The sequence below is a fragment of the Equus przewalskii genome, chromosome 2 (genome assembly GCF_037783145.1).
Source record: "Equus przewalskii isolate Varuska chromosome 2, EquPr2, whole genome shotgun sequence".
In the NCBI taxonomy this organism is placed as follows: domain Eukaryota; kingdom Metazoa; phylum Chordata; class Mammalia; order Perissodactyla; family Equidae; genus Equus; species Equus przewalskii.
This window is the reverse complement of record NC_091832.1, coordinates 32,084,324-32,111,457: the sequence shown is the minus strand read 5'-3', so window position 1 is coordinate 32,111,457 and position 27,134 is coordinate 32,084,324. Positions and strand designations below refer to the sequence as shown.

The following is a 27,134-nucleotide window of genomic DNA, read 5'->3' as shown; positions in this document are numbered from 1 at the left end:
GGATGTGGTTGGCTCGCTAACCAGTTCCCTCAGGGTGAGACTCTAAGTGTATTTGTTAAGTAACCAAGAGTTGACACTTATACTTCTTAGTGGCCGCTGAGCTCTTGGAAGGGAGAATTATCTGCAGAAGTGGTAGCTAAGTCTTGGCATCCAGTGAGGCCTTTGCATTATAGAGGAAAGAACCATGGCCTGAGAATTGAGACCTGGGCTCAGTTCTGCCCCTTGTTAGCTGTGTGGCCCTTAACAAGGCATTTAACGTCTCTGAGCCTTATTCTTCATCTGTAAAACAAGGATAAATGGGATGCTGAGGTGTGAATCCCAGTACATAAACAAGGTATTATCATCTCAGCATCATTCCACTTGGTATGTACCGAAGAGCTCACGAGACAGCCTCCCAGATCCCCAAAGGTGAATTTTATGCCTGATTTGGCTGCTTTCAAATCTTTAGTCCTGGAGTTCTTCAGATCTGTTCTGGCTACCTGGATTTCTCAAAGACCAGAGTGTACCTTAGGAATGTACCTTAGGAAATGTACCTTAAGAATGTACCTTAGGAAAGCACAGGATGTTTGGGTATCTTTAACAAATCTCAAGGATTGGAACAGTAGGAAACCAGCATTTGGGATGAAATGGTGATGTTAGTGATAACATTAGAAACAACAATGACGATACGTCTGAAAAGATACTACCATGAACCCAGGAGTGTCAAATACAAAAATCTCCATCCCTTACACTATGCATTGCTGCCTTTTACACCCTCAGTGTAAGAGAGAGACCAAATGACAGCTGCTTTTGAACTTGAGAAATCTGGGCCCGCTAAAAGCTACAGTCACCCTTTTCTAACCTCACCAATCCTCCTTGCGTTCTCAGAAATAATTGCTGGTGGTTCTCTTTTAACTGAGCTGATTCCTTAGATACCTTACATTTTAAATCATCTTTTTGTGTGTAGCAAATGCCCCATTTCTTGTCTCTGAATGTGTGATCTTTGCTCTAATTATGTTGAGAGTGCCTCTTATTTCACCTGACTCTGGTTGTTTGCGAGATACTAAATAGCCGCAGGGTTAAAGCTGACTCAGATCAAAGAGCAGCTCAGCCTCTCAGGACCTCAGTTTCCTCCCTTAAAAAGGGAAGAGATTGGACTAAGGTCATTTGGTCATGCGACAAGAGTACGTGATAGATAAAGTAATGAACTTCTGTTTGCTGAAAGCAATGAATAGAGCTCTCCAAGGTCCCTTCCAGCTCTCTGGTTCCAGCAGAGCCTAGGCATCAAGACAGAAGTAAAGATTTTATTCAGGAGATAGAGATTATCACTAGCAACAGGAAAAAAAAAATACTTTAAGTAGTTAAGAGCCAGACCATAAGAGAGATGTCTCAGACCCTGAGATAGACGTGCCCAAATGGGAGTGCAGAATTGTGAGGCCAACCAGAGTAGAGGAGGCTTAATCAAGTGTTAGAATGTCTTCCCCCTTGGATATTGGAATACGGAAATCCAGGCAGAGGGGTGTCCAACTTCTGGTCCATGGAACTGCAATTATTTACTGGTAGACAATGTATATAGGATGCCTGTTCTTCCTTCCCGTTGCTAGTCACTTTTCCCTCTTAGTCCATCCCACCCATCACTGACAAAGCTCTGCTTTAATTGTGCTGTTTCTATTTCAGAAGCTCCTCCCTCAAAGCAGGTGTAAGTTCCTCTGCTCATTTTCTGTCCTCCCTAACCTAGGCAGCCTTGTGCTCCACACTTGCGTTTACATGGGTGTTTTTGGAGACCCACCATAGCCAGCCCAGTGATGATGGCACCTACTTATTGGATGCCTTTCCAATGTCAGGTGCAGTGCCAGTTGCCTGTGCACATACATAATTTCCAGCATACATGCCCAATGTGCCTCTTCTGGAACTGGGTTCTCCCTCCCTCTTCACCTGGCCTCTTGAAATTGTACCTAACTTGCATTTACCAGCTCCAGCCCTTTCCCTTTTCTTTCCACTCGCTGAGATCGATCTGTTTTTTTCCCTTCTCTCCTCTTTTTCCTTTCCCTCTGCTTGTCTCTTGTGGATTGAGTCCTTTTAAGAGTTCTGTTTTCCATCATTCCAGTTTGGGTCAACTTTATTACAAACTCCCTGTGGACAAGGGTCTTGTTTTATATTTCACTTGGCTCCCACACAGCACCTAGCCATGTGCTGAGTAAACAGTAGGCAGTTGATCCATACATAAATAGTTATTGGCTGACACATGTGTATTGCTGGCTGAGGACGTATGAGAAAATAAGTACAGTAAATTGGGGAATGGCAGGTCCAGAACCTGAGGCACAGAAGAGAACCTCTTACCCTGCAATAGTGGCAGCAGAGGCCCTTGAGTGAGTGCCTTCCTAAGGACATTGCCAGCAGCTGTGGCATTCACAACGTCCGCTTTATTTAGTGAAGCCGTGTGTGTCGAGACTGCGAGTCTGCACTGTTACAGCCCTCTGCTCCTGACAGGGATTCCATCTCTCCTACTATGACTTAGTTTTCACACTTGCGTTTTCCAGCTTTTCTCCTATGTGCAACTGTTGTCTCTTTGTAACTTAAAGAATCCTCAAACTTGCAAATCCTTTTTGGAAGTAGACGGAATACAAATTTAAATAAATAAATAAATAAATAAATAAATAAATAAATAAATATTCTTTGTGCTCCTTTTAGAAAGCTGGCCTAGTTTCCACTTTGTGTTGAATTCCCATTGGTGTTTTGGGTCATTATGCAGCACTTGGTTCAGCCAATTAAGTTTTTTCTTTCTAAGTATCTTTATTCTATATCAGTATAGGCTTTTCTTGAGGCTTTCATATTGTTCCTTTGAGGAACATCTCTCTTTCTGGTGCTTTTTTGTTGCTTAAATGTTCTTCCCTTGGGACTTTTGACAATTTTCCCGAGCCTAGCAATTTCGGTAAGTGTTTGATAACATAATTTACGTTGCCTTTCTACGGGAGTCAACAGCACTTCACCTAGAGATTCCAAGATGCAGTGTGCCGCTGGAGTTTCTTAACTCTGAAAAGCACACTTTCACGACGTTCTATCTAGTGCTGTATTCTCTCTCCTGCATTTAACTTCCTTGCAGAGGCGGTTAGGAGGAAACACAGTAAAACATATTAGAGGCTTTTACATTTTAGTGGTGAGATCGGGAAAGTAGAGTTTAACTTTCCTCTATAGTACATTTCAGTAGCCCCCAAATCACTAGTGTATCCCTCATGATTATATATTAGATTTACTTAATAACAGTATTCTGTACATGAGAGTGATCTACAAAGATTGTGTAATTTGTTTCTTTACAGATACTTCAGCTGTCATGCCAGATGCCTAGTTCCAAAACTATTTAATGAGGCTGATTCACAGTCTCTCTTGGTTGCCATAATAACAGCTAACACAGGTAGTATTTACTACATGCTCGTCCACTTAAAACAGGGTATAAACATACCCACACATTCTCTTATTAGCAACGTATAGCTGGTTTTTGAAAAATCTAATCAGAGAATCTCTCTGCCTTTAACAAGAGAGTTTAATCTACTTTATTGTGATTACTGATACATTTGGACTTATTGCTACCATCTGGTTTTCTATTTACTACACTTTCTTTGCCTTCCTCTTTCCCTATTCCCCCTTGCTATTGGATTAATCACAGTTTCTTTATTCCCTTTTATACCTCTTGTTTGCAAATATTTATTTCGCTTCCATTTCCTTATATCCTTACCTGCTGTCATACATGCTTCACTTAGACACTAAAGGCTAAAGTTAATCATTATTTTTGTCATCCTCTTGACTCTTAGAATACCCTAACTCTGGTTTCCCTTCTCTCACCTTCCATGTTATTGTTGATTTTTTATTTCAGAGAGGCAGTGGATTTTTGAGAATACAGGCCTCAGAGCCAGACTGCCTGAGTTTGAACCCAGCTCTTGCACACACTAGTTGTGTGACCCCAAGTAAGTTATGTAACCTCTCTGTGCCACAGTTTTCTTATCTGTAGAATGGAGATGCTAAGAGTACCTACTTCATATGGTTGCTGAAGGGATTAAATGGGTTACTATAGGCAGAGCATTTAGAACAGTGCCTGGCACATGGTAAGCATTCGATAAGTGGTAGCTGCTGTCAACTGAAAAAGCAAATTCACCAGTTATTTTACCCTCGAGACGAGTTTATTTTGGAATAGCCAAAAGAATTGCAATTCCAGATGTGCTTGCTATGGCGAACCGTAGGCATATCCTGAGAACAAAGGAAGGGGCTCGCCTTTTTTTAAAGCGAAAGGGGGAGCAGGGACGGGCTGTTCTAAAGCAAAGTCCACTGGGGGACAGTAACAGTGCAAGGTGGCAGCGTCTTGCCATTGTCGGAGCTGCAGTGTTTCTCACTGGGTGGACTCTTGCCAGGTGAGGGAGAAATCACCCTTCTCTAGGAAAGTAATTGTGCTTCTCTTGAGGTGCAAGCGTCCGTGTCCTCCTGTTTGGAGTGACTGAGGTGTGTGAGAGGGTGCGAGGACTCCTCCTACAGGCCTTCCTGACTCTGGTTTAGCTGCATTTTCTCTTACTCGTTTCACACTACTATGCCTGTCATGATTCTACCTTGTTTTTAACCCCCACTTCCCATACTCATTTTTAAACAGTCAGTACATTTTAGGTATACCAACCCATTTCTTAATTTCTTTTTTATTGAGATATAATTAACATTGAGTTGAAGTTATAATTAACAGTTTAAGTGTTCTATTCGAAGAGTTTTGACAAAAAGCTACTCTTTAACCACCACCCAAAATAAGATGTGGAACATTTCCATTCCCCCAGAAAGCTCCCTTGGGTCTCTTCCCAATGTTCCCTTCCCCACACCACCCCCCACAGCCTCCACAACCATTATCTGATTTTTATCACTGTAATTCGTTTTGCCCGCACAGATCTTCCTCAAGTTATGGTGCTGTTAGGTCGATAAACCCATCATGAGTTGAAAATATTCTAAGTTGAAAGTGCATTTAATACTGTACACCTAACCTGCTGAACGTCACAGCATAGCCTAGCCTACCTTATCTGTGCTCAGAACAGTTACATTAGCCTACAGTTGGGCAAAGTCATCTAACACAAAGCCTATTTTATAATAAAGTGTTGAATATCTCATGGAAGTTATTGAATACTTTACTGAAAGTGAAAACCAGAATGGTTGTGGGAGTACAGAATGGCTGTAAGTGTACCAGTTGTTTACCCTTGTGATCGTGTGGCTCACTGGGAGCTGCGGCTCGCTGCCGATGCCCAGCATCACAAGAGAGGGTCCTACTGCTTATCGCTGGCCCAGGAAATGATCAAAATTCAACATACAGTTTCTGTTGAATGTGTATTGCTTGCACTCCATCATAAAGTTGAAAAATCGTAAGTTGAAGCATTGTAAGTCAGGGACCATCCGTATTTCTATTTCCTATAAATTGAGTCATCTATGTGTACTCTTTTGTGCCTGGCTTCTTTGACTTAACATAATATTTTTAAGGTTTATCCATTGTTGTTGCATGCATCAGCAGTTCGTTCTTTATTGTAGGAAACCTCCACACAGTTCTCCCAAGTAGTTGTACCATTTACACTTCCACCAGCAATGTATGAGGGTTCTAGTCACTCCACATCATCACCAACATTGACACTTCCACCAGCAATGTATGACGGTTCTAGTCACTCCACATCATCACCAACATTTACACTTCCACCAGCAATGTATGACGGTTCTAGTCACTCCACATCATCACCAACATTTGGTGTTATCAGTCTTTCTGATTTTAACTTTTCTAGTGGATAGTTTAGCAATTTCTTTGCATGCTACTTGCTATTTTTTCTCACATTCTATCCTTTCTTTCTGGTTCAGTTTTCTTCTTAAATTCTTTCAGTGACAGTCTGTGAGTTTCTTATCTTTGTTTTGAAGATGATTTTATTTCAACCTGGATATAGATACTTTGTTGATTCTTATTTTCCTTATTATTTGAAAACTGACTCCATTTCCTTCTGACATCTGTTGTTATTAATGAGAAGTCTGTATCATCCCGTTGTCATTCTCTTCTAAGTAATATCTTTTCTCTTGGTTTGCTGACAATTTCTTTTTCTCTGTGTCGTTGATATTTGAAGTTTTCATTCTGAAGACTTGTATCTGTCTTTAATTCTAGAAAATTCTCAGAAATTATATCTTCAAATTGCTTTTCCCACATGTTCTCCATTGTCTCTATCTGGAACACCTGTTAGATGCACGTGCAACCTTCTCATTCTGTCTTCCATGTCCCTCAACCTCTTTTTCACATTTCTGGTTTTTTTAACTCTCTGCTACCATCTGAGTAATTTTCTCAGACATCTCTTCCTAATCACAAATTTTCTCTTTAGCTGTATCTAATCTATTTAATTTATCAACAGATGAATTTCAGCGACTTAATTTTTTTTCCTAGAAGTTCTTTTGGTTTTCTTTCCCACATCTGCCTATTCTTTTTCCATGTTATCTTCTTCTTTAATTATGACTTCCTTTCGTTTTACCTGTTTATTAAAATGAAACAATTAATTAATAGAATTTTTCATAGTATTCTATAATTTTTACATTTTTCAATTCTTGGGGATGCTATTTGTGTCGTTCCTGCATCTAACGACTTTCCTTTGTGGTGATTCATTTCCTGTGACTTTTTATTTTTATTTTTTGTAATTTTGGGGTGGTGCAGGGAACCTCCTCATCTGTGATGCTCTAGCATTTGTCTTTCTGGGCAAGGCCCGTCTTGTTTGACTTTATTTTTCTCCCTCGCCTCCAACCCCTACTCCTGTTTCCCTTACCCCTCCAGGCACCTACTCTAATATGTTTGGTAAAATGTGTTTGGCTACCTATGTAGCTTTATCTTATATATAGGATTGTTGTGATTATGTGTTTTTAATTTACATAAATGGTATTATTCTCTAGATCTCATTCTGCTGCCTTTTTTTTTTTTTTGCTCCACACTTTATTTAAGATCTATCCATGTTTCTGTCAGAATAGCTGGTTGTTGCTTCTTTCTAATGTACTATATTCCATAGTATACATCCTGCACATTTACATCTGTTCTTTTAGTGATGGACGTCTAGATTGCCTGTCATCTTCCTGCTACCAAAAACAATGCCCCAGTGAGCTTTATGGCCATGTTTCCTTATGGACCTATATGAAAATTTTTCTAAGATATGTACCCAGGAGTATAATTTCTGGGTCATAAAGCATATATGCACAGAAAATTCCGCTAAATATTACCAGAATGTTTTTCCAGAACAACTATATCAATTTATATACTCACCAGTGGTACCCTAGATTCAAATTCATATTCTACCACATATTACTTTGAGACCTTGGATAAATTACTTAACCTCTCTGGGCCTTAGTCTCCCTATTAGTAAACGGGGATAATTACAGTATCTGCTTCATCAAATTGTTGACGATAAAATGAGTTAATGTGTATAAAGCATATTCCTGAATATAATAAGCACTTCCTGAATATAGTAGACATCAAATAAATGTTAGCTGCTATTACTGCTGTTATAACAACTGCTATTACTTGTTAGCAAATTAAGTAAGCCTCTCCTCTGAATTGCCTAGTTATATCATTTGCCCATTTTTTTCCCCTTGGATTTTAATTTTTTCCCCATGATTTGCAGGAATTTCTTAGATGTTCTAGATATTAATTTCTATTGCCTTTAAACTTTGCAGCTGTTCTCTCTTGTTCTGCCGTTTGTCCATTGTCTGTTAATCACGTCTGTAGAGCTTTTTGACAGGAATCTTTAATAGCAGTATACAGTCATGCATCCTTAGGCAGTGTCGTCGTTGTGCAGACTCGTAGAGTGCACTTACACACACCTAGATGGTACAGCCTACTACACACCTGGGCTATATGTTTACTGAACCTGTGGGACCACTGTCGTGTATGCAGTCCGTCATTGACTGAAAGAAACATCGTTATGCGGTGCATGACTGTAGTCGAATTCATCTCTTTTTTTTTGGCTTTTGGGGCATTGTTTAAGAAGTTTCCCTGTCTGCTTGAAGACGCCCTGTCGCACTTCCTCCTGCTAGGGTTGAGAGATTCACCTTTCACGTTCAGCTCTTCCTCGTATGGTTTGCAATAGTGAGCTCTTTTCTGTGTTTTTCTTTTTCCCATTGTGAGTCTCTGTGTCTTAGATTATGAAGTATTCCAGTTTTTTCTGTGCATGTCAAAGACCAGTTTTTTCGCTGATTTCTCAGCTCAGGATTCCTGGATGATACAGAGTACAGATTTGGATCCTATTCCTCTGGTATAGCATAGGCCTACATTTTAGATTTCTTGTGAGTGCCTTTTCCCCTACTCAAGGCCTAGATAATTAGCAACGTTGGTTGCTGTCCTGAGCCAGTGACAGGTTTTCAGACCGCCTATCAAGGAGGATTGCTGTTTGAGGCTCTGGGCTTTGTGCAGTGGTCTCAGTTCCCACTCCCCCACCTTCTGCCTCCCTGAAGCTGTATTTCCAGGCTCCATGTGAGCATTAATGCTTTCTCTTCCAAGCCCAGGGCCTGTATTGGACTTTGAAACCCTTATGGACCGCCATGGTCTCAATTCCCACTCACTGATCCAGCTTTGATTTTGATTTCTCTTTCATTTCAGGTACCTGGGAATTTCCTTTTTTTTTTTTTTCAGCTTGACTATATATTTTAAAAGCATTTTTGTTATGTTTTATCCAGCATTGTCTGTGAAGTGGAAGGAAAGGTCCGTTTACATCAACTCACTGCGTCATCTTGCCAAAAGTCTGGTCTTTAATTAGTATTCCTATTAATCTCAGTAAAATGTCAACTTTCAGCATCGCTAACTTGCATTCATTAAGTAACCCTTGATCACCGTTGAATGTTTGCTGCCTTAACCACCCGCGTTGTCCTCTCATTGCTCAAGTTTATGACCATGTTTTAGTATCTGTGTATGGGTAAGCCACGTAGTTTAGTCCAGCTTCTGTTAACCTCGCTCAGTTGCTATTCCGCAACAGTTATTCTGTTATTCTCTTGTTTAGTTGTTAGCAAAGGTGTGAAATAGCTCTGGCCACAAGGTCCTGTCGTTAATGCTCAAAGCACTTCCCTCTGCATCATTTGATACACCTTCTTATTTTTTAACCTGATGAAAGATATGGATGCTCTACCCGGAAAAATGACCGAAAAACCACCTTTTAAGGAGGTTTTAAGTTTGTCTGAAAATATAATCCCAGTCACTTGTTTCTTATTAGTAAGAATGTTTAAAAAGATGTACTGTATGTCCAGATAAGCCTTTTACTGTAACCCATGAGGCCTGTGACTTGTTTTAGGAAAAAAATCACATTCCATTGATATTATTTGTTCTTGAGAAAAAACCCATCAGTGCCTGTTTAGTGGTTTATGCTTTGTGTTTATTTGCCAATTGAATTCTTGTTCTGATTTTTGATATTAAAATAAGTTTTTTACAAATTTTCAGAATTATGTCCTTTTTTCTAAAGATAGCGCCTACTTTGCCTGTCTTAAATCTTGCAGATTTTTTTCTGTTTTCTGGAAGTACCGGGAGATAAGGGTGTCAGTCCTGCCCCCGCTGCTGCTACTGTTACAGCAAGTCAGTCAGCTCCTGGCCGCAGTTTCTGCATCTGTTTGAAGAAAGTATGCACTTCTGTAATAGAGATACTGAGACGAACTGTACTCAAACAGTAGAGCTAGGTGTTCGCAGAGATCTTCTTTGAGTAAACTAAAAAAATTCTATGAGTTCCTGAATGCTCTATAATGTTAGATACCATGGTATAAATAGGGCTTGGGGTGAGTAGAACTGAAAAACTTACATCGATTTTGGGAAGCATTTTTTAAATAAATGAACTTTCATTTTAGAGCAGTTTTAGGTTCACAGCAAAATTGAGAGTAAAGTACAGAGTTCCCATATAACTCTGTCCCCACACATGCACAACCTCCCCCACTATCCTATCACATAATGATATACTTGTTAAAATCAGTGAACCTGCATTGATACGTCATTATCACCCCAAGTCCATAGTTTTCATTAGGGTACACTTTTGGTGTTAATCATTTTGTGGAATTTCTCAAATGTGTAATACATGAATCCACCATTGTAGTATCACACAGAATAGTTTCACTGCCTTAAAATTCCTTTGTCCTTCACCTGTTCATGTCCCCTTCCCCCAACTCCCGGCGACCACTGATCTTTGACTGTCTCCATAGCTTTGCCTTTTCCAGAATGTCGTGTAACTGGAATCAAACAGTATGTAGCCTTTTGAAATTGGCTTCTTTCACTTAGTAATATGCATTTACGTTTCTTCCATGGCTTGATAGCTCATTTCTTTTTAGCACTGAATAATATTCCGTTGTCTGGATGTACCAGTTTATCCATTTACCTGCTGAAAGACATTTTGATTGCTTCCAAGTTTTGACACTTATGAATAAAGCTGCTATAGACATCTGTATGCAGGTTTGCATGGGCATAAGTTGTGTGTGGACATGAGTTTTCATTTCATTTTGATAAATACCAAGGAACACAATTGCTGAATTATGTGGTAAGGGTACGTTTAGGTTTTTAAGAAACGGCTAATCCAGCTAACAAAGTGGCTGTGCCATTTTCTCACCTCAGCGAGCAGGAGCCCTGGTGCTGTGCATCCTCAGCTGCGTTTGGTGGTGTCAGTGTTTTGGATTTTGGCCATTCTAATGGGTTGCTTTAACTTGCAATTCCCTTATAGCATATGATGTGGAACATTTTTCATATGCTCACTTGCTATCTGTATCTCTTCTTTGGTGAGGTGTCTGTTAAGACCTTTGGTCCATTTTTTAATCTGATTGTTTGGTTTCTTATTGTTGAGTTTTAAGAGTTCCTTGTATGTTTTGGATAACAGTCCTTAACAGAGGTGTCTTTTGCAAATATTTTCTCTCTGTCTATGGCTTCTCTTCTCATTCTCCTGCCATTACCTTTCATAGAGCAGAAGTTTTTTAATTTTAATGAAGTCCAGCTTATCAGTTATTTCTTTCATGAATTATGCCTTTGGTGTTGTGTCTAAGAAGTCATCACCATACTCAAGTTCATCTAGGTTTTCTCCTGTATTATTTTCTATGAGTTTTATAGTTTTGCATTTTACATTGAGGTCTGTGATCCATTTTGACTTAAATTTGTGCAGGCTGTGAGGTCTGTGTCTAAATTTTTTTTTTTTTTGAGGAAGATTAGCCCTGAGCTAACATCTGCTGCCAATCCTGCTCTTTTTGCTCAGGAAGATTGGCCCTGAGTTAACATCCATGCCCATCTTCCTCTATTTTATATGTGGGATGCCTGCCACAGCATGGCTTTGTAAGCAGTGTGTAGGTCCGCACCCGGAATCTGAACTGGTGAACCCCTGGCTGCCAAAGCAGAATGTGCAAACGTAAGTGCTGCACCACTGGCCTGGCCCCTAGATTCATTTTTTTACATGTGGGTGTCCAGCTGTTCCAGCACCATTTCTTGAAATATTATCTTTGCTCCATTGTATTGTCTTTTGTCCTTTGTCAAAGATCAGTTGACTGTATTTTTGTGGGTCTGTTTCTCTATTCTTTCACTGTCTTGGTTCTGTAGTTTTGTAGAAACTCTTAAAGTTGAGTAGTGTCAGTCCTCCAGCTTTGTTCTTCTCCTTCAGTATTGAGGTGGCTTTCTGGGTCTTTTGCCTTGTATAAACTTAAGAATCAGTTTGTTAATATCCACAAAATAACTTGCTAAGATTTTGATTAGGATTAGGTTGAATCTATAGATCAAGTTGAGAGGAACTGAAATCTTGACAATACTGAGTCTTCCTATCCATAAACATGGACTATCTCTCCATTTACTTAGTTCTTCTTTGATTTCTTTCATCAGAGTTTGGGTTTTCCTCATATACATCATGTACATATTTTGTTAGACTTGTCCCTAGGTATTTCATTTTTTTAATTTCATTTTTTGTGGATTTGTATTCATTGTCGGATTTGATTTGCTAATATTTTGTTGAGGAATTTTGTATCTATGTTCATGAAAGATAACGTTCTGTAGTTTTCTTGTAATATCTTTGTCTGGTTTTGGTATTAGTGTAATGCTACCTTCATAGAATAAGTTAGGAAGTATTCCCTCCGCTTCTGTCTTCTGGAAGAGATTGTCGATAGTTGGTATAATCTCTTCCTTAAATGTTTGGTAGAATTTGTCTGCAAACCCATCTGGGCCTGGAGCTTCCAGTGTTGGAAAGTTATTCATTATTGATTCAATATCTTTGATAGATATAGGCCTATTCAGATTGTCTGTTTCTTGTGTGAATTTTGGCAGATTATGTCTTTCAAGGAATTGATTCATGTCATTAAAATTAGCAAATTTGTGGGCATAGAGTTGTTCATAATATTCTTTTATTATCCTTGTATTGTGCATTGGATCTGTAGTGAGAGACCCTTTTTCATTTCTGGTATTAGTAATTTGTGATTTCTCTCTTTTTTTCTTAGTTAGCCTGGCTAGAGGCTTATAGATTTTATTGATCTTTTCAAAGAACCAGCTTTTAGTTTCATTGATATTTCTCTATTGATTTACTCTTCAATTTCATTTGTTTCTCCTCTATTTTTTTCTACTACTTTGGATTTACTTTGTTCTTCTTTTCTGGTTTCCTAAAGTGGAAGCTTAGATTATTGGTTTTAGATATTTCTTCTTTTCTAATATATGCATTCAATGCCATAAATTTCCCTCTGAGCACTGCTTTTGCTGCATCCCACAAATTGTGATAGGTTGTGTTTACATTTTCATGTAGTTTAAAATATCTTTACACTTCTCTTGAGATTCTTCCTTGACCCATGTGTTATTTAGAAGTGTGTTGTGTAATCTCCAAGTATTTGGAGATTTTCTAGCTATCTTTCTAGTATTGATTTCTAGTTTAATTCCAGTGCAGTCTGAGAGCAGATTGTATGACTTCTGTTCTTTTCAATTGGTTAAGGTGTGTTTTATGGCCCAGATGTGGTCTATCATGGTGAATGTTCCATGTGATCTTGAGAAGAACGTGTAATCTGCTGTTGTTGGATGAAGTAGTCTATAGATGTCCATTATATCCAGTTGATTGATGGTGCTATTGACTTCAGCTTGTCCTTATTGATTTTCTGCCTGCTGGGGGATTGGTCCATTTCTGATAGAGGGATGTTTAAAGTCTCCAACTATAATAGTGAATTCCTGTATTTCTCTTTGCCTTTCTTTCACTTTGCCTTACATATTATGATGCTCTGTTGTTAGGTGTGTATAAGTGAAGGATTATTGTGTCTTCTTGCAGTATTGACCCATTTTTCATTATGTGACGCCCCTCTTTTTCCCTGATAACTTTCCTTACTTTGAAGTCTGCTCTGTCTGAAGTTAATATAGCTACCACTGCTTTCTTCAGGCTAGTGTTACCATGGTATATCTTTCTCAATGCATTTACTTTTAATCTGTATGTGTCTTTATATTTAAAGTGGATTTCTTGTAGACAGCATAGAATTGGGTCCTGTTTTTGATCACCTCTGACGATCTGTCTTTTAATTGGTGTATTTAGACCATTGATGTTTAAAGTGATTATTGGTATAGCTACCATATTTGTTAATGTTGCCTATATATTGCCCTTGTTCTTTGTTCCTATTTTTGTCTTCCATTCTTTTGGTTTTACTTGAGCATTTGACGTGATCCCATTTTTTCTCCTTTCTTAGCATATCAGTTATACTTCTTTTTTTAACTTTTTCAGTGGTTGCCCTATAGTTTGTAATATACATTTACAACTGATCCAAGTCTGCTTTCAAATGACACTATACCACTTCACAGGTACTGCAAGTACCTTATAAGAATAAAATAATCCTGATTCTTCCCTCCCATCCCTTGTATCATTGCTGTCATTCATTTCACTTATACATAAGCATATATAAACATAAGCATACATAATCTAATACATTGTTGCTGTCATTATTTTGAACAAACTGTTATGTTAATTAAGAATTAAAAAATGTTTTTATTTTATCTTCACCTATTCATTCTCCAAAGCTGTTCATTTCTTTACATAGATCCAGATTTCTGTTCTTTCTAATTTTCCTTCTCTCTGAAGAACTTGCAAGGCGGGTCTGCTGGCAACCAAGTCTCTCAATTTCACTATTCTGAGAAAGTCTATTTCTCCTTGACTTTTGAAGGATAATTTTGCAGTGTATAGAATTCTAGGTTTGTTTTTTTCTCAATACTTTAAATATTTCACTCCTTCTTTCTTGCTTGCATGGTTTCTGAGGAGAAATCAGATGTAATTCTTATCTTTGTTTCTCTGTAGATAAGGGTTTTTCCTCTGGCTTTTTTCAAGATTTTTTTTAACTTTGATTTTCTGGAGTTTTTAATGTAGTTATTTTGGCATTTATCCTGCTTGGTGTTCTCTGAGCTTCCTAGACCTGTGGTTTGGTATCTGATGTTAATTTGGGGAAATTCTCAGTAATTACTGCTTCAAATATTGCTTCTGTTTCTTTATCTCTTTCTTCCCCTTCGGAAATTCCCATCGCACGTATGTTTTACCTTTGTAATCATCTCAGAGTTCTTGGATATTCTATCCTGTTTTTATCAGTCTTTTTTCACTTTGCTTTTCAATTTTGGAAGTTTCTGTTGTCATATCCTTAAGCTCAGAGATCATCTCTGCCACATCCAGTCTACTGATGAGCACATGAAGGGCGTTTTTCATATCTGTTAGTGTTTTTGACTTCCAGCATTTCTTTTTCATTCTTTCTTAGAATTTCCATCTCTCTGCTTACATTGTCCATCTCTTCTTACATGTTGTCTACTTTTTCCCTTAAAGCCCTTAGCATAGTAATCATGGTTTTTTAAAATTCCTGGTCTGATACAGGCATACCTCAGAGATTGTAGGTTTGGTTCCAGACCACTACAATAAAGCACGTACCACAATAAAGCACGTACCACAATAAAGTGAGTCACACAAATTTTTTGGTTTCCCAGTGCATGTAAAAGTTATATTTACATTATACTATAGTCTATTAAGTGTGCAATAGCATTATGTCTAAAAAAATCAATGTATATAACCTAATTAAAAAATACTTTATTGTTGAAAAATTTCAACCATCATCTGAGCCTTCAGCAAGTCCTAATCTTTTGCTGGTGGAAAGTCTTGTGAAAAACACAGTATCTGCAAAACTCAATAAAGCGAAGCACAATAAAATGAGGTATATCTGTAATTCCTGACGTATCTGACTGTGGTTCTGATGCTTGGTCTGTCTCTTCAAACTGTGTTTTTTGCCTTTTAGTATGCCTTGTAATTTTTTCTTGAAAGGTAGACATGAAGTCCTGGGTAAAGGGAACTGTGGTAAATAGGCCTCTAGTGATGGAGTGATGAGGTGTGCGGGGAGGAAGTCTGTTATAGACCTGTGTTCAGGTCCCGGTCTGTTGGTGAGCCTATGTCCATGGACTGTGGACTTCACCGGTGATTTTCAGTGTTTTTCCCCTTAAGTGGTAACACGATGGCTAGAGTGGGCTGAAGCGGGGTGTTTCCCTTCTCCCAGTTAGGTTAGACTCTGGTGAAGTAGTTTCTCCTGCGGCTCGGCCGTGTTAAGAAGAACAGAAAGCTCTGGCATATTTCTAAATGGCTGCCTTCCCCTTCCCCCTGCCAGAAGCTGAAGGGAATTTTTCTCTGATATTCACTGGGAGAATCCAGTAGAGCTCCTGGAGGTAAAACTCACAAAATTATGACCCTGTCTCTCTGGAGTTTTTAACTCTCAAATTTGTCCACCCTGAGCCTCCAGCAATCTGTCAGTATCAATTTACTTTTCCTATTCTGGGCCTGGTTCCCACGGAGGCTTCTGTTGGTGGGTTTCTGCTCCGGGAAGTTGTGATTCTCTGTACCCACCTGTCTGTCTCTCCAATTTTAGGGGCAGTTTGCCCTGTGACCTCTCTTCTCTGATGGATCTAAGAAGAGTTGTTGGTTTTTCCGTTTGTTCAGGTTTTTACTTGTCAGGGTGGAGTGGTGACTTCTAAACTCCTTACATGCTGTACCAGAAACCGGAACTCAGAAATATTTTTATTTTTCTTCTTACCTGTCAGTTTCAAATGTGGGAAGATAAGGAAATAGTGGTGGCATGGAAAGGGGATCATTGATAATCCTGCTAACAAAGCCAGCCAGTGTTATTTTGACATATGTCTTTCCACCCTTTTCTTAGTGTATTTTTTTCTTTAGACAAGTGAGATTATACAGTTTTCCTGTTGTTGTAAGTTCCACAAACCCAAAACTGAACTAGATGTCTCCTTCCCTAAGCTGTCTTTTTCTTGTATCATCTGGATCATTTCATCATCTGTCCCCACTCACCAAACCAGGAACCTGGGAGTTGTCTTTCTCTTCCCTCACAGCCATTCATACCCTAAATCATGACAGTTACACTTTCTAAATATTTTTGGCTGTGTCTTCCTGTCTCTTCTATTACTACTTCTCCTGAGCGCAGCCCTCATTGATTTTTTCCTGAACTACTGCAAAAATAGAGCCTGTCTCTAGCATCCTCCCCCTCAAATTCTGTACCAATGTCACTTAGATGATACATTTAAAATGCATGTCTAGCCATGAAACTTTCCTGCTTAAAGCCCTTTACACCCTTCAGAGGCTCCTCATTGCCTCTGGGATAAATCTGAGCTCCTAAGCACAGCCCGTGTGTGTCTGTGTGGCCAGAACCCTGCCTGCCTCTCCAGATTCGTCTGCCGACACTCCCTCTCCTGTACTGTGTGCAGTCCCACCTCCGAATTCTCCTCCCCACCACTACGGGATGCTTTCTTATCTGTGTGCCTCCTGCAGCCTTCCCTGCTTGGAATGCCTCTTTTCTGCCACTCTCTTCACCTCATCAGTGTCTGCTCATTTATTAAGACAGGTCAGCTCTTAGCTCCTCCTCAAAACCTTACTCTAACTCCTGGACACCCCTGTTCCCTAAACTGGGTTTCTAGGAGCAAATCTCTATCATTACATTTCCTTCCATTCATTTACTCATTCAACCAACTAACCAACAGTATCTGTGTCAGTCAGAAATTTAAGCACTAGGATACAACAGATGATAGAAAAGTTTCCTCCCTAGTGGAGCTTATGTTCTAGTGAAGGGAGATACGTAATAAACAAGGAAAAATACATGTCAGTAGATGATAATGCTGTGATGAAGAGTAAGAGGGATGGAATCTTCTGAGGTTGGAGAGAAGGTTGCTATTTACAGAACATGGTCAGGGAAGGCCTCACTGATAATCTGGCCTTCGAGCAGAGATCTGATGGGAGTGGGGGAGCGCGCTGTGCACATATGCAAAGAAACCTTGTAGTGAGTGTGCTTGGTGGGTGCCAGGATCAGCAGGAAGGCAGCGTGCTTACAGCAGAATGGGTGAGGGGGAATGGGAGAAGATGAGCTTAGAGAGCTCGTGGCAGCCAGGTCACGAAGGGGTTGTAGGCCATTATAAGAATTCTGGCTTTTGGGTTTACTCTGAGACCAGAAACCAGGGAGGCTTTTGTGCAAAGAAATGACAAGCTCTGGCTGTGTGCTGAAAAGATCGCTCGGACTACTCGGTTGAAGCTAGGATAGGGTAGAGGTGATGCGGGCAAGGGGTGGAGGCCGGGAGACCAGTTAGGGGGTTGTTGCAGTAATGCAGATAAAAGGCAATGGTGGCTTGGACTGACCAGAGGAGAGCCTGTGGAGGTGGTTATAAGTGATTGGATTTGCGATATATTTTGAAGGTAGAGCCAACAGAATTTAGAAAGGATTGGATACGGGGTATAAGAAAAAAATAGGAGTCAAGGATGACTTCCAGGTTTTTGGTCTGAACAACTAGAAGACAGAATTGCTGTGAAGTGGGCAAGACAGCAGGAGAGTTTTGGATATAAGTTTAAGAAACCTATCAGGCCTGCAATTGGAGATATTGAGTAGGTAGTCAGAGGTGTGCATCTGGAGTTCAGAGGAGAGGTGTGAGCTGGAGGTAGAAATCTGAAAGCCGTCAGCATTAGTTGATATTTCAAAGGTATGGAGGAGATGAGAGAAGATAAAAGGTGAGATGACTGAGTGCTGGAGCATTCCAAACCTTAGAGGCAAAAGTGATGCAGAGGACCCAGCAAAGGAAACTGAGAAGGCATGGCTAGTGAGGTAGTCTGAGAACCAGAGAGAGCAAGAGCAAGTGAAAAATGCATTTCGAGAGGGAGGGAATGATGACCCGTGTCCAGTGTTGCAGAAAGGTCGAATAAGATGAGGACCTTGTATTGTAAGTCTCTGTTTATGTATTTCTCTCCTTCAGTTGGCTGAAAACTCGTTGGAAGCAAGAACGCATACAGCAGTGTAGTTACTTACAGCCTTGAAATCAGTGAGATAAAATGGGCATGTCATTTAGTGGCTCTTTTTGCTTAGGCTCGTTCTCTCAGTCCTTCTGAGCTTCAGTCTCATCTGTGAAATGGGGAGGATCTCGTATCTTCCATGAGCCATTGTGAGGATCAAATGAGATCATCCAGATGTAACACTAAGCACAGTCCCATTCATGTACAGTCATGCATCGCTTAATGATGGGGAGACAGTCTGAGAAATGTATTGTTAGGTGATTCATCGTTGTGGAAACGTCATAGAGTGTACTTACACAAACCTACACGGTGTAGCCTACTACGCACCCAGGCTCTATGGTACTAATCTATGGGACCACTATCGTATATGCCATCTGTTGTTGACTGAAACGTTGTTATGCGGCACGTGACTGTGGTTAAACACGTGACAGTTATCATGACTGTTAATTTAGTATACCTGGCACTGTGCCCCTCCCTACTGACCAGCAGTTGTTGAATGAATGAGTGAATTGCCTTTTTATTTGTTTGTTTTAATATTCAAGGCATTTCCCTATGTGCTTGTGAAGTGTTAACATGACATTTTTCGGATTTCTCTAGAATCTAGTACTGATCATCACAAAGTGGATTCTGGAAGAGAGGGAGAGAAGCCCTTGGGCCGAGCTGCTGTGATGGAGCTCCCCAACTATAGCCGGCAGCTGCTGCAGCAGCTCTACACTCTGTGCAAGGAGCAGCAGTTCTGTGACTGCACCATTTCCATTGGTACCATTTACTTCAAGGCCCACAAACTGGTCCTGGCTGCTGCCAGCCTCCTCTTCAAAACCCTGCTGGACAACACAGACACCATCTCCATCGATGCATCTGTGGTGAGCCCTGAGGAGTTTGCCCTCTTGTTAGAAATGATGTACACTGGCAAACTACCTGTGGGCAAGTACAACTTCTCCAAAATCATCTCTTTAGCCGACAGCCTACAGATGTTTGATGTGGCTGTTAGTTGTAAAAATCTTCTGAGCAGCCTTGTAAACTGCTCTGTTCAGGGGCAGGTGGTGAGTGATGTCTCAGTACCAGCCTCAGAGTCCTTCAGGAAGGAATTGGAGAAGCCAGAAGTAGAAATCCTTTCCTCTGAGGGTGCTGGAGAGCCTCATTCCTCCTTGGAGGTTTCTACCCCTCCAGGGGGCCCTGTGAAGGCCGAGACTGAGGAGACTGAGGAAGCAGTCCATACGGTTGCCCAAGAGATGAGTGTGGGTCCTTCCACTGCCCAGGAGCTTCAGGGGACTGCAGACACCCCAGTGGAGACTCCGCATGCAGCTCGAGTTTGTTCCCCCTGCCCTGTTGTACAAGGCTTTAGTGAGGCAAAGGAGACACGCCCAGAACCAGGTAACATTCGTTTAGTGGTTGTTTTGTAATCTGTCCTTCTGTTGTCAGTGACTGGATTCAGTGATCTTTATGAATGTTTTGTTTCATTGATAAATTTACCAAAGACCGCTGTTAGATAGGAAACCAGAATCTAATGCCATACTCCTACTGGGGCATCTTCTGTTGAAAGTGTCTGTGTTGTTGAGTGTTTGGAGTCTGAAGGTGAACTACAGAGCAAGAAAGCAGTATTGAAGTAACGATGTACCGTTTTTGATACTTACCCATTACTGTAACCAGGATGAGAGTGGCGCAAAGGGGGAGGGAGCTGTTAGAGATGCTGTTTTCCATTACTCATAACTGCTGTGCTAGATACCAGTTAGAAAGGCAGTATGTGACTTAAAGTTTCTCAGCTTGAACTTTTAAAATCATTTCAAGGAATGAATCACTGATTGTCTTTTTGTTTTTGTTTTACATTCAGAGTATGAGAAGAAACACTACCAGTTGAATTTTCTTCTAGAAAATGAAAATATCTTCTCAGACGCACTCTTGATTACCCATGATGTCTTAAAAAGACTAGAAGAATGTTCAGAAATTAAAGGTGCACAGAAGGAGGTAGGAACCGTGAGCTTTATTTGTTTGCTAGTTTAATGTTCTAGGTACCTGATCAGCTTCCCATACGGGGCAGAAATATGAAAATGCAGAATACCCCAGGGTCTCAATTTTTTCAAACTTCAATATTTTCTTTGACATGTATTCCCTAAAAGACAGTCTTGCAAAAGTACTAGACACGAAACTTTCAAAACGAAGTTATATTTTGATCACTAGGTGAATCCCAGCTTGCAGCCAGTTTTGATCCAGGATATTTAACTGATCATACCATTCTCTCCTGATTCTTCAAGGGTAAAACGAGGCAGAAAGTAGTAAGGGATAACCTCAAATCAGAGATTAATAAAAACAAAAACAAAACAAAACAACAACAAATACTCAAAATGTGGCACAAAAGGGATTTAATATAAACTTTCATAGTAAATTACATCCAGTGTTTAAGAATACAGTGGCCATTTTCAGATATAAAAACAGTAATAGTGAGCATTTATTGAATACTTACTGTGCTACGCTTGGTAGATCTATCTCATGTGGTCTTCACAGAAATCACTGAGGTGGATACTATTTTACTATTTTTAGCCCTATTTTATGGGTGAGAAGACGCCTCAAAGAGGTGATGTAACTTGGCAAGGGTCACAGAGCTCAAAGACTCTGAGCGAGAATTCAAACCTGAACATTCTGACCTTAGAGCTGTTCTTTTACACATTTGAGTTTTGCTGCCTCCCGACAGGGTAAAAATGATACGTGCGTATGCTGCGTGTATACATGTTTAGGACTTGCCTGACAGAAAGCTGCCGAATGGTTCTCATGCTCTATTTCTTAGCTGACTTTTTCTTTTTTTTCAATGTCTCAGTGAAACACATCCCCCACTGTGGGCTCTCTCACCGCCTGATTCCTCACAGTTGACCCGGCAGGACGGACTCCACAGCCACCCTGGAACTCCCCTGTGTCCCCTTTCTCCCAGCCCTGCCTCCCGCTCTGAGGCGAGAGGGCACGGGCTCCGCAGGCCTGCTCCTCCGCCGGGTCGGTGGTGTGGGGAGGTCTCCCGTGTTGCTGTAGGCAATTTAGTGTCCGGTAGTTATTGTGAATCCAAGCAATAAATGCCTTCTACTATTTAAATGTTTCCCTGATTCATAGCAAGTTACTTTTTTAAAAACAAATTCAAGGTCAAGTATTTATTTTACCGTGGTTAATCGACAGTTGGTTATAAATTGTTTTCTTGAGAGATAAGCTATTTACAAGACTGGCTTAACCCTGATGACTCTTAGGGAGGTTTCAAGTTGTAAATCCTTGGTACTCTTTGTACGAAGTATGCTGAAGGACATTATCGTTTTATATTTTTGCACTTGGATGTTCTCTTAACTGTTCAATCCATCATTTTTGTCACTAGTTTGTTACCTTCATAGCTTGTAGACACACCCCTTCATTTTCTCTCTTAACACTTCCTCTCCACTTAACTGTGGTTACAGAGGAGCAACATCACTCCTTAGATCAGCGATTCTCAAATTACTAGTGTCACCTCTGTGCTCACTTGAACTGTATCTGATGCGCTTTTTTTCTATCACAGGTACCTAAAACTGTCTGGCACATAACAGGTGCTCCAGAAATGTTTGCTGTACGTGGATTCATTCAGCATTTATTGCCCCCCCCAATTCTTGTTCTAATCTTTTGATGACAATAAACATTAATAGTACTGTGAAAGAATATTGGTTACTGTTGGTGACCATTAGAGGCTTATGTTGTTTCTTCCTCAGTTTTAGAGGTCAGAGTGAGAGCTCTAGAAATCCCTTGGTGGCTGTATTTAAAATGATTCTGTTATAGTCCATAATAAGTCTTTCAGCTCCTGAAAGAAAAAGGGAAAAGATCCTTTAAGAACATAAGATTAAATTAAATTAAATGTAGAGTTGGGGAGGTACTACTTTGTCCTTAGGCTCTGTGCTTCTCTCTCTTTCTTACTTTCTTTTAGATGTGTTTATTGAGGTATGGTTGACATACAGTAAACCATACATATTTAAAGCATACAGTTTGATAAGTTCTGAAACCATCACCACAATCAAGATGGTGAACATATCTGTCACCTCTGAAAGTTTCTTCGCATCCCTTTGTAATCCCTCTGTCCTCCCCTTTCCACTCACCCATACCCTGGTGACACTGAGCTGCTTCCATCTCTGTAGGTTAATTTGCATTTTCTAGAGTATTATGTGAATGGAGTCATATAGTCTGAGTGCTTTTTGGTCTGGCTTCTTTCATTCGGCATAATTATTCTGAGGTTCATCCGTGTTGTTGCGTGTTCATTCCTTTTTATTGCTGAGCAGTGTTCCATCATATGGATATACAGTTTATTTATCCTCTCTACCATTTACTGGTGTTGTGACCATGGCAGCTTAGTCTCTGTAAGCCATAGTTTCCTAATCTGTAGAATTTGAGGATGTTATCACCTATGTGATAGGATCATTGTGAAATTAAGATTATTTATGTAAAACTCATGCTAAAATGCCAGGCACACAGAAGGAGCTCAGAGGTGATGACTGCTATTTGTTTATACATTAACTCAGTATTTTTAGACTTGGTTGACCTTGAAACCCGTTTTTCACTTAATATCTTAGTGCCATGGTCGTTTACTCTGACATGTGAGATGGTTTGCTGTTACTTGAAGCTTAATTTGCAAGTCGTGCTTTCAAATAGGTATATTATCCACTTGGAAATAGCTTCTCTTTTTTTTATTGTGGTCATAATGGCTGATACCGTAGTGAGATTTCATTTGTACATTATTGTTTGTCATATACCATATAAGTATGCCCCTTCACCCCTTGTGCCCACCCTCCAACCCCCTTCCCCCAGTAACCACTAATTTATTCTCTGTCCATAAGTTTGTTTGTATTCTACATATGAGATCATATGGTGTCTGTCTTTCTCTGTCTGGGTTATTTCACTTAACATGATGCCCTCAGGGTCCATCCATGTGGTTGTGAATGGGATGATTTTATCTTTTTTATGGCTGAGTAGTATTCCATTGTATATATATACACCACATCTTCTTTATCCAGTCATCAGTTAGTGGGCATTTGGGTTGCTTCCACATCTCGACTATTGTGAATAATGCTGCAGTGAACATAGAAGTGCATAAGTCTCTTTGAATTGTTGATTTTAAGTTCTTTGGGTAAGTACCCAGTAATGAGATAGCTGGGTCAAATAGTATTTCTAGTTTTAATTTTTTGAGACATCTCCATACTGTTTTCCACAGTGGCTGTCCCAGTTTGCATTCCCACCAGCAGTGGATGAAGGTTCCATTTTTTTTCCACAACCTCTCCAACATTTATTATTGTTTGTCTTGGTGATTATAGCCATTCTAATGGGCGTAAGATGATATCTAAGTGTAGTTTTGATTTGCATTTCCCTGATGATTAGTGGTGTTGAGCATCTTTTCATGTGCCTATTGGCCATCTGTGTATCTTCTTTGGAAAAATGTCTGGTCATATCTTCTGCCCACTTTTTGATTGGGTTGTTTGTTTCTTTGTAGTTCATTTGTGTGAACTCTTCATGTATTATGGAGATTAACCCCTTATCGGATATATGATTTGCAAATATTTTCTCCCAGTTGTTTGTTTTTTCATTTTTATCTTGGTTTCTTTTGCCTTCCAGAAGCTTTTGAGTCTGATGGAGTCTCACTTGTTTATTTTTTCTTTTGTTTCCCTTGTCTGAGAAGACATGGTATTCAAAAAGATCCTTTTAAGTCTGATGTCAGAGTGTACTGCCTATATTCTCTTCCAGAAGTTTTATGGTTTCAGGTCTTACCTTCAAGTCTTTGGTCCATTTTGAGTCTATTTTTGTGTATGGGGAAAGATAATGGTCTACTTTCATTCTTTTGCGTGTGGCTGTCCAGTTTCTCCAGCACCATTTATTGAAGAGGCTTTCCTTTCTCCATTGTATGTTCTTGGCTTCTTTGGCAAAGATTAGCTGTCCATAGATGGGAAATAGTTTCTTGAACTGCAGGTGTAGTGTCTTGTACAAAGGCATCAGGTTCTAGAACAATGGTTCAGTATATATAAAAGTCGTCTGGCGCACTTGTTAAAATGTACACCTCCAGACCACATTTCCAGAAAGTCTGATTCTTAGGCTATGATAGAGCTTGGGAATCTCCATCTTTAACAAGTTCCCCATGGACTACTGTTTTGGGATCTCGAGACCACATTTTGAGAAGCACTGGTGAGGAAGTTGATGGCTTACAAAATGCTTAATGTGTGATGGCAGATGCCACAGTGTCTGTGCTGAGAACTCTCAATGTTTTGAGGGGCCACTGAATACCCATTTTTCCAAGTGTTACTCTTTGCTTTCCCCTGGATTCACAAATATTTACTGAGCAACAGGTATGTGCTAGGCATTGAGCTGTCTGCTAGGAAAATAAACATAAGTTAGACTAGATCCCTATCCTTACAGAATGTCATGACAGCAAAGAAACCCTGGCACATGTGTAATTCTGGGGGAGGCGTGCACAGGAGTCACCAAACTACGGGAATCACCAAAGACCTCAGTGTGGAGAGCATTTAGGAACTGTTCATTTGGAATGTCAGTCTGCATTTCAGCTCCAATCAGAAAGTTTGTATCGAGTTTTTTGTTTGTTTGTTGTTGTCTTTCTGTTTATACATTTTTTAGCTCCCAGAGAGCTTTGAATGTTTTTTGCTGTTGTTATTATTTGGTTAATCATCATAACGTAACTTGAGACAGCTTCACAGTAAAAATAATGTACCCTTAGATATGTAATTTTGAGGCTCTCTAAGGCTTGTGAGTGATGTGCTGGTTGAGAGGGACCAGCCTCTCCCTTTTCTGAAAAGGAGTGTGCAACTGGACCGGATTGAATTTAGGGAGGACACCGTGAACCAGTATCCTGATTATTTTATTTTCTGAGATAAATGATGAAAGGTGGCAAAGCCATTCCCTGAACAGTGATTGCAGCAACATGGGAAGAGGCTGGGCTGCTTGAATTGTGTGAAACCCAAGCCAAAACTGATTAAAGAGAAGTCTCCTGGGTGCTGGCATGGGAAAGTGTCTTCTGCCTGTCCCTCTCAGCGTGATATCCCCTACCCATTAGAAAAAGCAGATACTGACCGAAGAGGCTTTCTGGCTGAGCTGAGTAAAACCTGTATTTAAATGCAAACTCATACTTTTTTCAGCTTTTATGCTAGAACTTTTAATTGTCTTCTTTCTTTATTCCTGGCCATGTCTCTGCTTTTAATTAATTGTGTATATAGCAAAGTGAGTCTTTGACTAGAATAAGCAGATAACTTTTTCCACTATTGATTTCTTTGCTGTTTGATCTACTTTTCACCTAAAGTTCTAGGAAGACTCCCAAAGATGAAGACCTAGTAGCATTTTTTTCCCCTTCAACTTTGTTTCAAAGGCAAACAAGTCCCTTCTCTTATGTGAGTCTGATGTTTCCAACGTGTCACTCCTTAGGAGCTTCGTGGAGAAGCACAGGTCTGTGTTTACTGCCAGTGGAGGATAACCCTCTTGAGGGGAGAGTTAGCAGGATTCATTTTACAGGTCTATGAGAGATGAAAATAAGTTGTTTTTCCACATCTCCTCTCTGCTAATTATTAAGTCTAAGATACGCAGCCATAGATAGAAGGGCTAGTGGTTTTATGGGAAGGGAATTTCATTCAGTTAAACAAACATTTATTAAGGACCTACTGTGTACCAGACTCTATACTAATCATTAACACCAAGAAGAATGCTACAGATTGTCTAGATACTACCCAGTATTCAAAGTGATCTTGATTCTAGTAAGTCCAGTAGAATCCAGTGTAAATGGATTTGGTTACACTCAAAATCTGGGTGATGGAACTGCGTGAAAGGGGTGCCAGGCCAGTGGAATGAGCTCAGTGTTTCATCCAGGGTGCTCTGCTTACTAGCCATGCAACCTTGGGCAACTTACCTCACCTCTGTCACTCTCATTTTTTACCTTATTTTATTTTTAAATTTTTTTAAATTTTTTTGAGGAAGAGTAGCCCAGAGCTAACGTCTGCTGCCAATCCTCCTCTTTTTGCTGAGGAAGACTGGCCCTGAGCTAACATCCGTGCCGATCTTCCTCTACTTTATCCGTGGGACGCCTAGCACAGCATGGCTTGACAAGCAGTGCCATGTCCACACCCAGGATCCGAACTGGCGAACCCTGGGCCACCAAAGCGGAACGTGCACACTTAACCGCTGCGTCACCGGGCCGGCCCCTGTGACTCTCATTTAAGGAGTCGTAGAAATGCCTCCGAGGACTGATGTGAGGCATGAAGTGGATGCGCAGTGTCTGGGACGGTGTTGAGCTGTCATGGTTTGTATCATTACTGCCTTTGTCTGGCCCTTGGCGTTCAGGGGAGCCACGAGCGAACAAGAATACAGTGTAACTTAAGCATATCCGAAGGCAGTAGGCAAACAGTTGGGAAAATGAGTAAATTCAGTTCAAAGACCTGAGTGTAAGGGAGAGATTAAATGACTTTTCACACATAATAGAGGGAAACGAAACTGTCCCATCTTTAAATGTATTGACCTATATTTCACTCGGATAAAAGTACTTTGATTACACGTGTGACCGTGAATTGCTATGAATTTATTGAAGTACCTTTAAGTCTGAGAATCACAGGAGTTCCAGATGTGTGGTTAAAGAACACAACTCTGTTTTGGTTCATCTCTTGGAGTTCTCTTACATAGTAGCAATCAATGAACCCCAGCCTGTAGCAATATGCGACACCCTTCTGTTCAGGCAGATACACTATTTCAGAAAAGGGCTCACTCCTCTGTGGAGCCCCAGGCAGTTTAGGAGGCTGATGGATTAGCAGTTACAAGACTGGCTCTGGTGCAGGTCCCCAGTAGGTTCTGGAAGAAAGAGCAGAGAGCAGGGCTGTCCAGGCAGCTGAC

The 27,134-nt window shown here is 40.2% G+C and overlaps 1 protein-coding gene across 4 annotated transcripts in view; it reads left to right on the top strand.

Annotated features, from left to right (window-relative positions):
- The window catches only part of ZBTB40 (zinc finger and BTB domain containing 40), a 77,432-nt gene that overhangs the window by 20,651 nt on the left and 29,647 nt on the right, over positions 1 to 27,134 (top strand). For 2 of the 4 annotated variants that reach the window (XM_008537082.2, XM_008537085.2), the window contains exons 2-3: positions 18,867 to 19,643; positions 20,101 to 20,234. In XM_008537082.2, coding sequence (XP_008535304.1) covers positions 18,938 to 19,643; positions 20,101 to 20,234 — 840 coding nt within the window. In that variant the 5' untranslated portion in view covers positions 18,867 to 18,937. Of the gene's footprint in view, positions 1 to 3,296; positions 3,392 to 3,850; positions 3,942 to 18,866; positions 19,644 to 20,100; positions 20,235 to 27,134 lie in introns of all 4 variants that reach the window. The other 2 variants (XM_008537083.2, XM_008537084.2) reach the window with 2 other exon arrangements.